The 15,000-nt window shown below is 43.1% G+C and overlaps 2 protein-coding genes across 2 annotated transcripts in view; both read right to left on the bottom strand.

Moving 5' to 3' along the window:
• The window catches only part of csmd1b (CUB and Sushi multiple domains 1b), a gene marked incomplete at its 3' end in the record, with an annotated part of 83,146 nt that extends 69,967 nt beyond the window's left edge, over positions 1–13,179 (bottom strand). The window contains exons 1-5 of the mRNA XM_084475945.1: positions 13,065–13,179; positions 9,170–9,361; positions 3,859–3,985; positions 3,335–3,546; positions 1–10 (exon numbers count right to left, since the gene is read on the bottom strand). The exon at positions 1–10 is cut by the window's left edge and continues 182 nt beyond it. Coding sequence (XP_084332071.1) covers positions 1–10; positions 3,335–3,546; positions 3,859–3,985; positions 9,170–9,361; positions 13,065–13,164 — 641 coding nt within the window. The 5' untranslated portion in view covers positions 13,165–13,179. The remainder of the gene's footprint in view (positions 11–3,334; positions 3,547–3,858; positions 3,986–9,169; positions 9,362–13,064) is intronic.
• A 1,218-nt stretch (positions 13,180–14,397) lies between these two features.
• csmd1a (CUB and Sushi multiple domains 1a) overlaps positions 14,398–15,000 on the bottom strand; it is a gene marked incomplete at both ends in the record, with an annotated part of 36,962 nt that continues 36,359 nt past the window's right edge. Inside the window, 2 exons of the mRNA XM_084475890.1 lie at positions 14,398–14,414; positions 14,711–14,788. Coding sequence (XP_084332016.1) covers positions 14,398–14,414; positions 14,711–14,788 — 95 coding nt within the window. The remainder of the gene's footprint in view (positions 14,415–14,710; positions 14,789–15,000) is intronic.

Below are 15,000 nucleotides of genomic sequence, written 5' to 3'. Positions count from 1 at the left end.
GCTGTGGTGGCTGAAAGGGGTGGGTGAAAAAAAACACAAAATGGAGGCGGGGGAGAGAGAGAGAGAGACATACAGAAAGAGAGAGAGAGAGAGAGAGAGAGAGAGAGAGAGAGAGAGAGAGAGAGAGAGAGAGAGAGAGAGAGAGAGAGAGAGAGAGAGAGAGGTATATTATTATTATGATTGGGTTGGTCCAAGGTATGCAAGAAAACCTTTTTATCTCAACCTCTGAATGGAGAAAGGCATAGACAGACACGCATACATGGCAAAAAAAGAGAAGAGACACACAGACATGAATAAAGTACAAAGGAAGAGAGACTGAGCGAAGGGGAGGTTGCAAGTTGTTTAGTTGTGTGCCGGTGTGTTGTTTAGTATGGTGTCCGCATATTGAGGAGCTTACGCGGTCCACCGGCACCTGGGGATAGACAACAACTAGACAACACAGGTGGGCACACTGTGGTTAAGTCACCAGCTCACCTGCCTACTGATTATCCTGCTACCAAGGGGGGAAATCACAGAATACAGAATTTATAATACAACACACACCGCGACACCTGCTAAGAGTTTAAAAGGAATTTCTGATATATATATATATATATATATATATAATTTACTAAAAACACAACCAATAAATGAGATTGAGTTCAGATACAGACAGATCAAAGAAGGGGGTCTAGTTTAGACGTGGCTGGCTCTATCGTGTGTTTTAAATGACAGCTCGGATTACATTGAATTACATCTCGCGGCAATGTCGGACCTCCCCTCTAATGAACACGTTTTGGAAGCAGCTGCCGTCGGCGGGATTGACAATGGCCCACTGACCCGCTGTTTGGCGACGTTCAAAGCACGGAATAGCAGGAGAGGGGGAAAAACAACGGATCGGATCACTTTCCCCACTGAAGTCGGTGGTTGATTAGGCGTCTTCATCGCCACGCTCGTTACGACGGCGGATCCCTTTAATGTGTTTTAAATGGCTGTCACTGTATTCCGGTGTGGATGGTGTGTGTCTTGTCTGGTTGTGGCAGGGCTGCTTTAGGGGCAGCCTTCCATGTGAACGAGAACGCACAGTGCTTGTACATCCTGTCCCTTTTTTAATGATATTTCGGTGAACAGACAGATAACGCGCATTGATACGTTTATTATCATGATATTATTCCAGAGACAGACGGGGGGAGGAGATCCACACAGAGACGACGCCTTGTTGTTGTGTCTGTCTCTACTGCAAATTACCCATTTGATATAAAAAAAAAACTACTTTAAATAAACCATTGTCACGGAAACTTTTGTCATTCCTTCATAAAATCAATGTGAGGGGTAAATATATGGAGTCATTACCATAGTAATGAAACAACTGTGGTTTGATTAGAAACTTGGTAGGTAGGTGTAAATATTTCTTTATCTAAATATATGTGTGTGTGTATGTGTGAGTGTGCGTGTGTGTGGAAAAGTGTGTGTATGTGTGTGTGTGTGTGTGTGTGTGTGTGTGTGTGTGTGTGTGTGTGTGTGTGTCTGTGTGTGTGTGTGTGTGTGTGTGTGTGTGTGTGTGTGTGTGTGTGTGTGTGTGTGTCTGGTGTGTGCGTGTGCATGTGTTTAAGCAGATGAGAAAACAAAAAGAAGAGAAAGCGGTAATATGCGTAAACATTGGATGTAAATATTTGCAATTGCAAGTGTGGTGTTAACCATAAATTAAACAGCAGGGAAGGAAATGTGTTTGCCTGTGTCTATGTGTGTATTTGCGTGTGTTTTATCTGTGTGTTTGTGTTTGTGTTTGTTTGTTATGCGTGTTCTGTGTTCATAAAAAAAGGCTTTCTAAAAGAATAACCTTAAAAATTGACAAGGATAAAAATAAAAATAAAAACTTTATCAAAGGTTTTACCCAAGACTTTGTGAAAGTGTACCTGGAGACAATAAGATCAGAGTGGTACCGGTTTAACCATTCATCGGACCGACACCGATTGCTTTTCGACTTCCAAACCATTCCGGGATTTTTAGAACTAATCCCTTGGTATAAGCTTCCAGCTAAGCACAATGTGTTGAGCAAGCTTACTAAACAATGGCATTTGTTCAGTTTCTATACGTCTGAGGTGGGGTGCTGGCTCTGCAAGTAGGCATTTTAATTGCAAAATTACTCAATCAAATAAAATATGACGTGACAATAAATAAACTCCTAAATGACACATTAAAAAAATACACATATTATTCCACACCGGAGCTGTTCCAAATCAAAATGTTCAAGATGTGCTTCCACCCATAAATATGCATTTCTAACATAGTGAAACTCTGGGAATCACAAAATATTGGACAATTAAATCCCATACAATCCAAGTCATGGATCCACGTTTCCCAGGTAACTAAAACATCCTGCCTGCCTCGCTGAAACGACTGACCTGTGATGAGTCAGCAGTCGTAAAAGTTTTCACACTGCAACTTTATAATTTCCCAAACTTTGAACATAGACCCTGTGGGTCCTCCCAAATGACAGGACAATGGCAATGCATATTAAAGAGTAAACACACACATATCTGCCACAGACTCACACAGCCACTTTTAGACTCAGCCATTATGCTGAGGCTATTGCAGCGAGAGGAACATTTTACGTCCCAAACTAACTTAATCACTGTGTCAGTGTCTATAGGAAACCCACAAAATCATCGCCATCTGTTATTCGACATAATCGATAACCAAGTCGCAGTCGCACACACACACAAACACGCGCACACACACACACACCCGCACCCACACACAACGCAACAATGTTTCTAACAGGCTTTAATCCCTAAATTAGATTTAGACTTCAGGCGTTGATCGGTCGAGACATTTGGTCCAGGAAGCGAAACAACCGCTCTGCAGAGGGATGGCGGCCCCGCGAGCAACGGCCCATTGTCACAGTACAGTGTTGTTAGTCTCTGCACTCAGCGAGGCGCACACTCACCAGCTCAAGTGTGCGTGTGTGTGTCTGTGTGCGTGTGTGCTTGAGAGAGAGAGAGAGAGAGAGAGAGAGAGAGAGAGAGAGAGAGAGAGAGAGAGAGAGAGAGAGAGAGAGAGAGAGAGAGAGAGAGACGGACCGTTGAGCCACGCCCATCAACACTATATTAGTAATAGGGGAGCCACTTTAGTTTGGTACGTAATTGGACTTGTATGCACAGCGTTTTGTAAGTTAGTTCCCTCCGCTCTGTTGAACTATCAGACAACCTGCTGAGACCTCTTTTACGAGGAGCATACGGACGCAGTGCTTAATTGTGCTCACACACACAACCACAAAAGGGGAAAACGCTGTCTGTGTGTTGAGGTAACACTACTCAAAAGAGTTTTGAAAGGCTATCAATAGGTTACTTACTCGAGAACTGTATTGAGAACCCTTGCTTGCTGATGAAGTAATCGGAATCAAACTGAAGGGTGAGTATGTTGAACGTTGAATGGGTGTCCTCGGGTAAAGCCGGGCCGGACCACTCCTTCAGCAGGATCCCCCCCTCTGACGGGCCGGATGGACCGTCCCACACCTTCAGGATGTCATGGCCCACCTCGGTGTCAAACACTATGAAGTGGAGACTGAAGACGTTGCACAGAGGAGAGAAACACCTTTGAGATCAGACCACGTTATAAATAAAACTCCTCCGCACAATCTTTCCTTCCAGGGCCATCCACAACCATAAATACAAGATATATCATACAATATTTTCTTGACCTCACACTAGATTGTATCGAATTGACATTATTTTACACGTTGACTTGCTACTTTTGCATAAGTACATAACCCTTGCCTTGCCACAAAAATGCAGTCCTAGAACGGCGGCCTGGCATCCAGTGGTAATGAAACGCATTGACTTTGAAGTGACTCAGAGAAGTGTTCTGTGTTGGTACCTGATGGTCTTGCCGGTGTCGGCCTCGATCGTCCAGGTGCAGTGGAGGTTGTTGTCATAAGGAGCAGGGTAACCAGGAGACAGAATACGGCCAGATATGGCTCCGGAGATGGGTCCTCCACACTCGGCTGAGGGAAAACGACAACAAAGCACACACTTCATCAGAAGCAGTCACATCAAACGCATAGAGTTTGGAGTTTCGTTTATTTTGGGGTTTTTTTAAGGGCCAAACAAAAAATAAAGCATTGATTATGAAATTTTAAGTGAAGGACGAGTCTTGTGAAGCATACACACAAAGCAGTCAATGGTTCTGTTCTTGGGGGGCTTTTGTCATTATTGGTTGGCTAAGAACAGATAGAGACAGAACGGCTGTAATTGAACTCATTACGTGAGCACATGGTACACACTGGCACGCTGGGCCGCCAGATTGCAAGTGTTTACGAAGAAAATAAGAGAGAAAAGCCATAGATCTGGAACAGGGTTTTCTACTGTGTGAGTGACAAAAGGGAGTATTAACGCTGGCCTAAAATCAACATGGTATAACACGACTCCTGCTTTCACATTACCTGAGGCCAGGGACCGTGTGTACACACACACACACACACACACACACACACACAAATGAGTTGAGGGAGCAAGATTTGGCTCAATGCACTATGGAAGTAAATGGGATTGTAAAACAACTTGATATGTTTAAGGTCGTAGCAAAGGTAACTAGAAAGCTTGTTAACCAAGCGTAGTGCCAGACAGTATGGTGCTACTCATAAGTTGGAGAAGAAACAGATAACAGTCACAAATCACTGATTCGCCGAACACATTATGTGTGGGTTTAATGAGAGACACAGTGGCTTGCCTTTGTGAGTGCATTGAATAAAAGAATAGTCGAGTTTCAATGAGTGAACTTGAGGATGTGTTCCAACTGTTTTCACAAGCATCCAGTCTCCCTGGGGAGGCCTATTTCATTATGCATTACTATATTTATTTTATTATTCTATTTAAATGTGCACCCTAAGATATTCAAGCAGGATAGTTGTTCATGCAGTGAACATTGTCAAAGTTGGAGAGAAAAAAAAAGAAAAAGGCTAAATAATCTTTTCCCTCCGAGGAAAGGATACGGAGCAAGGGAGTGTGGGGCCGCTGACTGCAGAAGCCAACCCCTCCTGTCCTTGAAGGAGTTTTTTATTCTGTTTGCATTCTGGACACAGACCTAAGCTCTTCTGAGCTGCATACAGAACTAGGGCTTTGACTCCGAACTTCGCTATTCGAATATAATTAGAATATTAAAAAAAATTATAATATTCAAACGAATATTAGGCATCCCTTAATATTCTAACCTTTTATGGGCATTCATTTTTTGTAAACAGGATGTAGACCGACTCATTTCACGGATTCCTGTGAGACCAGGTTGCCTTAATTACATCTGTCGCATATTTAAGGTGAAAACTAAATGTCATGGGAAAGAGGCGGTGGTTGCAAAAAGTATTTAGATCACTTATTAAGTTCACTCGTTGCTTATAATGGTTTATTCGTTTCCCAGAATCATTTCCTTAATTTAGAAGACTGTTTTGTTAATTTTTGAATTGTAAAATAAAGAAAATAATTTTTTGAAGTTGCGAGTTTTTGAAATTGTTGGAAGCAAGTCAAGCTGACCTTGCCCGCTTTACCCACGGCCCAAAATAGAGAACAGCCGAGACAATATCCTTCATTCAAACATGCCGTTTCATTTGGCCTCAATTGGCTACGGATGCAAACTTGGAATGAACATGCACAACAGGGATTTCTAAAGGTTACTGTACAGTGGCGGAGACTGCAGGAGCTGAACTACGGTAGAGCTAATAAGGTTCTACGAGCGCTTCAGACCAACCTTACCAACGAACAATGTACGAAAGAGATTCGTAGCAAAGAACGTTTCGGGAAACACGCGAAATGTTAAGGTAGAACTTAAAGAAGAGGTTACGAATACCGGCGCTTTTGCGTATGGTAAGGCTATGTGCACGGTGCTCCAACTTTTTTTATGAGATAGAGAGACCCCCTTAAAGATGAAAAGATAATTTGAACCCTTCGCCGGCAATTTACTTGATAGTTTCGCCGGCAATTTAGCCGGCGATACTTCACCGGCTAAATTGCTGGCGAAACTATCGAGTACACTCACCGTGTGCCTAATGCTTTACAACATTTCCACCCTCTCCATCAATCAACATATTTTTAGGCTTCAGTGAACTATTCTATTACTTTTATAAATAAATAAACAGTTAAAGTTAGGCGCGGCATGATACGGAACTCTCCAAACTGATTGGACGTCATAGCAGTTATGTATATGCCCATTATACAACAGTTAGGAAACAACCAAACCCATTTTTGGACAAAAGTCAAAGCAATATACAGAACACAGGCAGACACACACACTGCCCTCCCTTGTTTGTCGGCTTCATGTTTGGTGACATTAGGGGAGCGTCTATTCTGCCTGAAAACGATGCCTTTCTCCAGGCATTATCTGACCGTAATCTCCATCCCCTGCTGCCGAGTGTAAACTGAGAGAGAGAGAGAGAGAGAGATAGAGATAGAGTGAGGGAGAGATAGAGAAAGGGAGGGAGAGATAGAGAAAGGGAGAGAGAGATAGAGAAAGGGAGAGAGAGAGAGAGCAAGGACGAGCGTAATAGAGAGAGTAAGGGAGAGATGGGGAGAGAGAGAGAGGGAGGAGAGAGAGAGAGAGAGAGAGAGAGAGAGAGAGAGAGAGATAGAGAGAGAGAGAGAGAGAGAGAGAGAGAGAGAGAGAGAGAGAGAGAGAGAGAGAGAGAGAGAGAGAGCTGCACAGGGCTCAATTTACCCGGACATGGCTAAAGGCTCAGAGGCTGGGAGGATCTCTTAGTTGAAGCAACAGCATTCGGAATTGAAATAAGGTCATTCGTAGGGCTACGTGTGGGATATGTGTGGGCTTCATGCCTTTTTGAAGATACGGCAGAATGTGGGACATGACATTTGTGCGTGCACGGTGACTGCCTGCCATTCCTGCCCATCTGGAATCACATACTCTCATCAGGCAAACAGCATGGATGGCTTCATAGCGATATTGGCATAATAGGTTAAGATTACTTGGAAAAATAATATTTGCTGAGAAACTCCCTGGAAAATGCATTTAGGGGGTATGCTTCTCCTTATGGACTCAATAGAAATGAGTCAATCACCCTGGTCAGTGGAATAATCCCAAACAGAAAGCAACATCCAGCCCCGATCACTGAACAACAAGAAGAGGAAGAATGAAACAAAAAACTTATGTGTCACCTCAATGATTTCTAATGTTTTGGCAGAAAGGGAAAGGAATGTTTGGCAGACACACAACCTAACTAATTAACATCTGCCAAGTGTCATCTAAGGGTAAATTTACCCTCCAGGCAATTCATCTGCCAAACTACCTGAGAAATATTCACATAAACTTAGGTGCTGCCAAAAAGCTGAACCAAAAGAATACAAATTTATGTTGGCCATTTTCACCTCCAGAATGCTAAAGTGTGCTATTGTTGGTGTAGAGATTGCAGTGGCAGACTTTATGACTGCTAAACTGTTACCTTCTTATTTAGTTCTGATGAAACTATCAAATTCATAAGGGAATTCTCTTTGAATTACACAATGCTCACAATGACATTGAGGTGATATATTATGTACTTTCTTATTGTCAGCTTTGATGCTACACTTTGGAATATTATCATTGGCTGTTTATGCAAATGTCATATCCTCTCATATGAAAAAGTTCAAGAAGTCTAATGTAAATATAAGGAAAAAATTAGTATGTATTAAATAAATGTATTTTCTGGTCATTCCAAATATATATAAAATAAATAATGCGATATACACAGTGTCCGTGTAATATTAACTGTTTAACTGAATGAAGGAAAAGGAATGCCAGTTAGCTAAAAGGTATATGGAATATGTCTGTTGGGGAGTTGTGGTATTCACCACCATTGCCGCTGAAAATCTATCTGACGTGACTTAAGGCAGAAATAATTCTCACAGATGAGGTAATGTTAAGTTATTTTCATGTCATATTTAGTCACGTTTATTCACAGAATGTCATTTAAATTGAAAGTTATTATACATCTTATGGTACGTTAACTTGCTAATGTACCATAAGGTGAGTTGACTACTCTTAGCTGTAGCTAACGTTATGTGGCAAATTAAATTGTGGAAGCCAAGGGCTGTTATCCTTGATCAAAACCATCATACCATACCATATCATTATTTTATGCGTGTTGAAAGTTGTAAGGTTATAACGTTACCGTATTCATCACCTTGGTGGCTGGCACGAGACACTTAGCCACTTAGTAGCACAACATTAGATCAATATTCAAATATTGGACTGGACTATTGCAATGGAGTCCTGGGGTCTGGGGTTCCAAGCAAAACCCTGGACAGGCTCCAGGTTGTCCAAAACTCTGCTGCCAGAGTACTCACCCACACCAGGCCCTGGCAGTACCGTCATCCACCTCCACTGGCTCCCCATCAAATCCTGCATCAACTACAAAACCCTTCTCCTCACCTACAAATCCCTCCATGCCCTCACCCTGCACTACCTTACCAACCTGCTCCACCCCTACAGGAAGTTGCGACCCCTCGGATGCAGGCCTTGCTCTCCTACCCACCAGGCTCCGAACCAATGGCAACCGCGGCTTCAGTGTGGCAGCTCCCACCCTCTGGAACTCTTCCCCCCCCCCCCCCGACATCCGAAATGCCTCATCCCTGGCCACCTTTAAAACTCTTCTCAAAACTTACGTCTTCAAACCTGCCTACTGACTGTGACAGGCAACTTTATGAAACGCACCGCTACGTTGAATACAACCATGGGTATCACTGGGAGTGAACTTGTTAGGAAACATTTTGGATAATCTAAGTACACAACTCAACCAAATGCATAACACATGTCTCGTTGTTTTAGGAGATGATTGAATGCGGAAATGTAATGTAGTATTATAGCAACAGATAACGTTTAACTTATGTTTGTAGTGGGCCTAATGAAAAGTCTGTGGTACATCCATTTGCTTCAATCAGCTGCTGGGTGCAGGGAATTTCGGGGGTAAATAAGACTAAACAACAGTTTAGAGTATTACAAAAATATGAGATTCATCACACCTTCCCCTACTGAGCTTAAAAACTGATTCTCCTCGCTACTGTTATTTTCTCATCAAGTGCTTTGAAAATGCTAATGTATTCAAAGTTGAAAAACTTTTGAGTTGGAGGTGCATGGAAAATGGGACTCTTCAAATAGACGGGCAAATGCAAGACGCATACTAATTGACTCGCGAACGTAGGACACTAACCTATACAGGAAGGAAGTGCTTGGTCCCACACACGTCTGTCTCCACTGAGGCAGGTGAGTGTGCTGCTACCATGGAGACTGTAACCAGGGTTACAGGCATACAGGACGAACGTGCCGGCAAAGTGGCCATCGTCCTGGACTTTGTAGCCGTAGCTGGGCACACCTGGCTCTCCACACTGTACCAGGTTGAAACCTAAAAGTAGAACCAAAGGAGACGAAACAGCACATTAGCAAAGAATAGCAACACACGCATAGACAAACAGCGAAATTAGGTCACTCTCTCCATCCACTGATATTGCATGCATAAAGAGGGGTGATTAGACACTGGTTTGGGCAGAATTACCATGCCGTGTCATACTAGGGGAACACTCAACTTGGTTGGATTCACCCCAATATTTTATACCTCTACTCGACAAGGCCTGCTTTAGCATAGCTGCCATAATTGGCTGTTGGCAGTGTCAAAGCCCAAACCAAAACAGAGGTGTTTCATCTAATACTTTCAGCCAACTAGGCTAAAAATATGTCCCGAAGACTTTATTTGTCCCTATTCTCATGATAAAATCATATTTCTCTGTTGATGGTTACCAGCTGCTGCCTTTATAGTATAAAATAAAAGCCAATATAGGAATAATTAGCATTCATCTCTTTGGTGGCTAAATTACAATCCTGCTAGATCATAACATTGGCTACAGTTTAAGGTGGCACATTAGGGGGATTAAAGTGTTCTGTTGTTAATTAATTAATAAATTCATTCAAATTCAATCCATGACCTAAAAAAATCACCTGATGTGACTCATATTGGGTTCTTTCAGGCATGTGCACATGCTGGATTCTGAAGAAAGAAATGCGATGGAAGCAATGTTTTATATTTGTTGACTAATTCCCTAAAGCTGCCCTTTAATTTAGCAAGTAACTCAACCAAAAACTAAAGCTTTTGTTTATTGATGTGTAGATGATTGCATATGTCAAATCAACACTTGAATTAGGAAATCAACAAATAAATATGAAAAGCTGTCCTCAATATTTTTTCTCAATGAGTGGTAAATACACTTTTATATAGATTTATGGAATGGTCCTATATTAATCTTAAATTAGCATTCAATGTAATAGACCAGTCTGATTCTGTATAAGAAAACTGATTTTCTATAATGTCAAGCCCAAATATATATACACAGGAGAGTTCATGAATTATTCCAGTTTTGGAAGGAAAGAAAGGACATTTAACATATTTGCACTAATAATAATAATAACTTTGTTTAAAAAAATATGAGAAAACACAATGCAAGAATGGGTATTGTAAGACAATGGTTGTCCCACAGCCAGTGAGCAACACCTTGAAATAAAAACCCTTGTTGCTACCTCCTTGACCTCTAGCTACTGAATTCTCCAGCAGTGCAGTCAACCAGCCAAAACTATGTTCACTGGTTCAGCCAACAATCCATTACTCTAATGTTCATCGATTGCTTCACCCATTTCTTCATCATCCACCCAATCATTCATCCATCCATCCAAAGATCCAGCCAGCTAACCTTCCCTTCAGCCAACCAGCCTTCATCCATCGCCCCATTATCCATGCATCCACCCAGCATTCCATCCACTCAGCCAGCCTTGGTCTATTCATACAGGGATCCTTACATTATATCCAGTTATGCTTTTATCTATCCATGAATTTGCTTTCGGTCAATAACATAGAAGGTAAGATTTATGACTGGTGACAGTTTGGGGTGGTACTCTCTTACACTCTGCTCTAAGAAGCCCAGCAGCAACACCATAATAATGATATCAAGGCGGTACCTCGACCTGGTCTGGCCGGCTGTCATTGTCACTCACTCCCTTCCATTACAACTCCACTGATTCAGAGCATAATGTGCTACTTCCTCTGCTTTAATGACCTGCAGATTAATGACTGTCTAATGGTTTCTTCACCATACCCGCAAAGATGCCGTCTATTCATCTACAGCCCTCCATCGGTCTCTCCTTTCATTGATCCAGACGTCCATTCACCCATCCATCCGTCTGTCTCTCTTCCCGTCCACCGCTGATGCAAGTCTTTCACACCTTCTTTTAATGACTTGCAGATAAATGGACTTCTAATAGCTCAGTTGGATTTGACAACAGATGGTTCCTGTTCCCTAATGCATTTTTAACCCTGTTAAGGTGTTTTTTTTGTGTGTGTGTGTGTGTGTGTGTGTGTGTGTGTGTGTGTGTGTGTGTGTGTTGACATGCAGATCCCCTCTACCTTATGTGGCTTGTTGATAGTTTAATTAAACGTGGGGAGAGACATAAGCAGTTCTTCCTTAAAGTTAGAGAGAGAGAGCAGAAGAGCGCAAGATTCCCTAACTTTCTTCACCATTGATGGAGTGCATTTTACGCACCTGTGATTTGACAGGCAAGATTGAGTCCCTGAACCGATCAAGGAAAAGATGCACTGATTTGTCATTACAGGGCACAGTGTAATAGTTAAATTGGCTCATTCAGAGGCAGGCACAATCAACTCAAAATGTGTATTCCCACAACGCACAATGCGCTGATAGTTGGCTATGCTATTTTTTACAAATCAGGCTCTAATAATAGCTCTTAAATCATACCTCAGCACCTTTAAAAGTGTATTTTAAAGAATCAATACTACTCCTAATCTCCTCACTACATAAGGAACATTCCCTGGCTCTTAGTGTCAGAGCATGTTTTTTTTATTATTATTTTTATCCCAAAGATAATTCAGGCACTCAGACTCAGTGGGCCGCCACAGTGCAGCACTCAGGGACCAACTCCAGGGCTATACCGTCTAGTGCCTCGGTCAAGGACACCGGCAGGAGTATTAACCTAATGTGGATGTCTTTTCTTTTTTTGCTGTGGAAGGAAACCAGAGCACCCTGAAGGAAACCCACCTGAACATACAAACTCCAAGCAAAACCCCATACCCGGGGTCTTGGAGAAAGGACCTTCATGCTGTGAGGCAACAGTGATAACCACTCTGCCCCCACACACTCTTTCAGTACAGGTGAGAAAGTAAATATGGAACAGATATCTCTTATCTGGGATTGCAATCAGACCCGTTTGCTATTTGCATGCAACTGGTATTGTACACGCTCGTCATCACGGAATGATTGCTCACGCAAATGGAAAGTGGTTGGTTGTTCCTCGTTGTTGTTTTTTTGGATTAATTGCAAAATGTGTGAGCAGCAACGTGAATTTACGCACAGCAACTCTCAAAAAAAGAGGAAAACATTCAAAAGTAATCTGCAGTTGTGCTAACAGCAAATTGCATCCGTTTTCATTAGCTCCGGCACACCACACAACTTCTCCGAGAGATGTTGAAGAACTTTTGAACAATTCCCTGACTGGCATTTGTGACTCTTTATTTCGGCAGGAAGGCCATTCTTCAGGAAGCTAAGAAGTGGAAAGGAAGAAACAAAAAACACGAAAAAAAAGGCACAAGTGCCACACTTATCCACACCTATCCGCTGAACCACCACACACCAGACAATTTCCCCGTGCTGCCATAGCAACCTGGTTTTGGCTGCTGCTAAGCTGAACTTCAATGAGGAGAGCCTGTGGCTGTGGGAGATCTGTGCCTTGCCACCGCTGTTTCCCACAGGCCAGGGCCTGATGACTACATACCAGCGCCAAACCCTGTCTGCTCTGTGACCAGAAGAGCCACTACGCCACCATCGATTACCCATCAAGAGCTCGGTTACTGAATGACACAACAGCACTGGCTTCCACCCTGGGTTGTATGGAGAGCTGTTGAGTGGGTATAGGACACTTAAAGTACCACATTAGCTTATATTTCTTTTTATATTTCTAATTTCTAATTTCTAATTAATTTTTATATTTCTGCAGTGCAGTCTTTTTCCCAAGGTTGGGAGTAAAGTAATGTGTAATTATTAACTCACTATTGTATGTGAGACGAAAGCCCTGACTGGTTCCAGAAGCGTTGCTGTTGAACTCCAGCGAGAGGTCATTGGATGTGCTGTTGAGGACAATACTCAACATGTCGTCACGTGTAAAGTTGCCAAGGAGACGAGATGAGCTGTTTTCCCCGTCGTACACCTGTATATGGAAAACACAAGGAAAGTTGGTTGTTGTTAGAAATGTGAAAAAAGTTGATAAAAGAAGTGATAATACCAATACAATACCAATCATAATAACAATTATTACAGCAAATACATTTAATTGGAAAGTGCCATCAGGTTCATGGATCCTTGCTAGTACATGGTGTACTTGTTTGTTCAAAACAGGTTGCAGACGCCATTTATTGTGTATGTGTGTGTGTGTGTGTGTGTGTGTGTGTGTGTGTGTGTGTGTGTGTGTGTGTGTGTTTATGTGCATTAGTATGTGGGTGCTTGCAAGTGCGTTGTCGCCGGAGCGCTCACCAAGAAACGGGGACAAATCAGAAGTATAATGAACAAAAAAAAAACAGCAAGTGAGAGAAAGTAGTAGCGCAATTCAGATGACAGCTAAAAGTTTCTAATTGCAGAGTCGCCCTCCTGCTCGTCCTTCCAAGTACTCACTTTACACTCTTGCTTTCCCTGGTGCACTCTTTATCTCTCTCTCTCTCTCTTTCTCTCTCTCTCTCTCTCTCTCTCTCTCTCTCTCTCTCTATCACCCCTTCCCTCCCTCCATCCATTCCTCTCTCTCTCTCTCTATCTCTCTCTCTCGCTCTCTCCATCTCTTTCTCTCATCCCTCCCTCCCTCTCTCTCTCTTGCCGTTTCTCTGTCTTTCTCTCTTTCTCTCCCCTCCCTCTATCAGTCCCTTTCTCTCTCTCTCCCCCTCCCTCTTTCTCGCTCCTGTCCCCTCCCCTCCCTTTCTCTCTCCTCCTCCCTCTCTCCCTCCCTCTCACCCTCTCCATTTCCCTGTCTCTTTTTAAAAATCAGTATGGTTAATGAAAAGCCCTGCAGCTCATAAATCACAATGTCACCATCTGCCACCCCCCCCCCCCTCCACACCCCATGCACTCACCTCCCCCTCCCCCTCCAATAGAACAACTACCAACCCTTGGCATTTACAAACATCTCCCCCCCATCCCCTCTACCCTCACAGACCCAACCCCCCCATATACTACCAACCCCTGGCACTAACACACCTCTTTCCGCCCCAGCCCCCGCTATGCTCACAGCATAACAAACCCCAGACTCCCCATTATTTCCCTATGAATTAAGTGAACTGACCGTCCGCGCACTGCCAAGGCATTTAATAGTCGCCATTTGGCCATTGGCGATATTCTCCTAGACAACAGGGGGCACTAGACAACAAAACGCAACGCACGGAAAACTGCAGTCGGTGGTAACTGTTTCTGGAGAAAAGGTTTTCCGTTTTGTTAACTCAAACATGGTTGATCCAGAGCTGTGGTTCCCCAATGCCCAGGACGATGTCATTTGCAGAGTGCCAGCCATCTACTTACATGGATTTTGCCACCATTTGCGCATCTCTGTACCCCTCTGCGGAAGGGTCGTAAACGTTTTTACAGGGTGGACAAGCTCAAACAACCTCTCCTCAAATGCGTCTTGAATAAACAACAAACTGATATCCTCCGATCACATCCATCGTCTGGATGCAGAGTTTGTGCCTTCTCCGTGCGGACCTTCAAAATGTCCGAGGTGTGCACCGCGTGACAAACTGCCGCGTGAAACGGTGCGGTGTGCGAGGGCCACAGTGAGGTCATTTCTGGTTTGTGCCAAGGCGTGCAGTTCATGCACGGCGACTACAAATTGGGTTAAGGTCGCCTGAGGGATGTTTAACAACACATAATATCAGTGAAGTGATACATGTTGAGTTGATTTAGCCAGACAGACCCAGGGATGAACGTGCACCAGACGTTAAAAGGGATT

This window comes from Micromesistius poutassou (genome assembly GCF_964030765.1).
Source record: "Micromesistius poutassou genome assembly, chromosome: 12".
In the NCBI taxonomy this organism is placed as follows: domain Eukaryota; kingdom Metazoa; phylum Chordata; class Actinopteri; order Gadiformes; family Gadidae; genus Micromesistius; species Micromesistius poutassou.
Note: the sequence above shows the minus strand (reverse complement) of the source record. Positions and strands in the feature narration are given on the sequence as shown.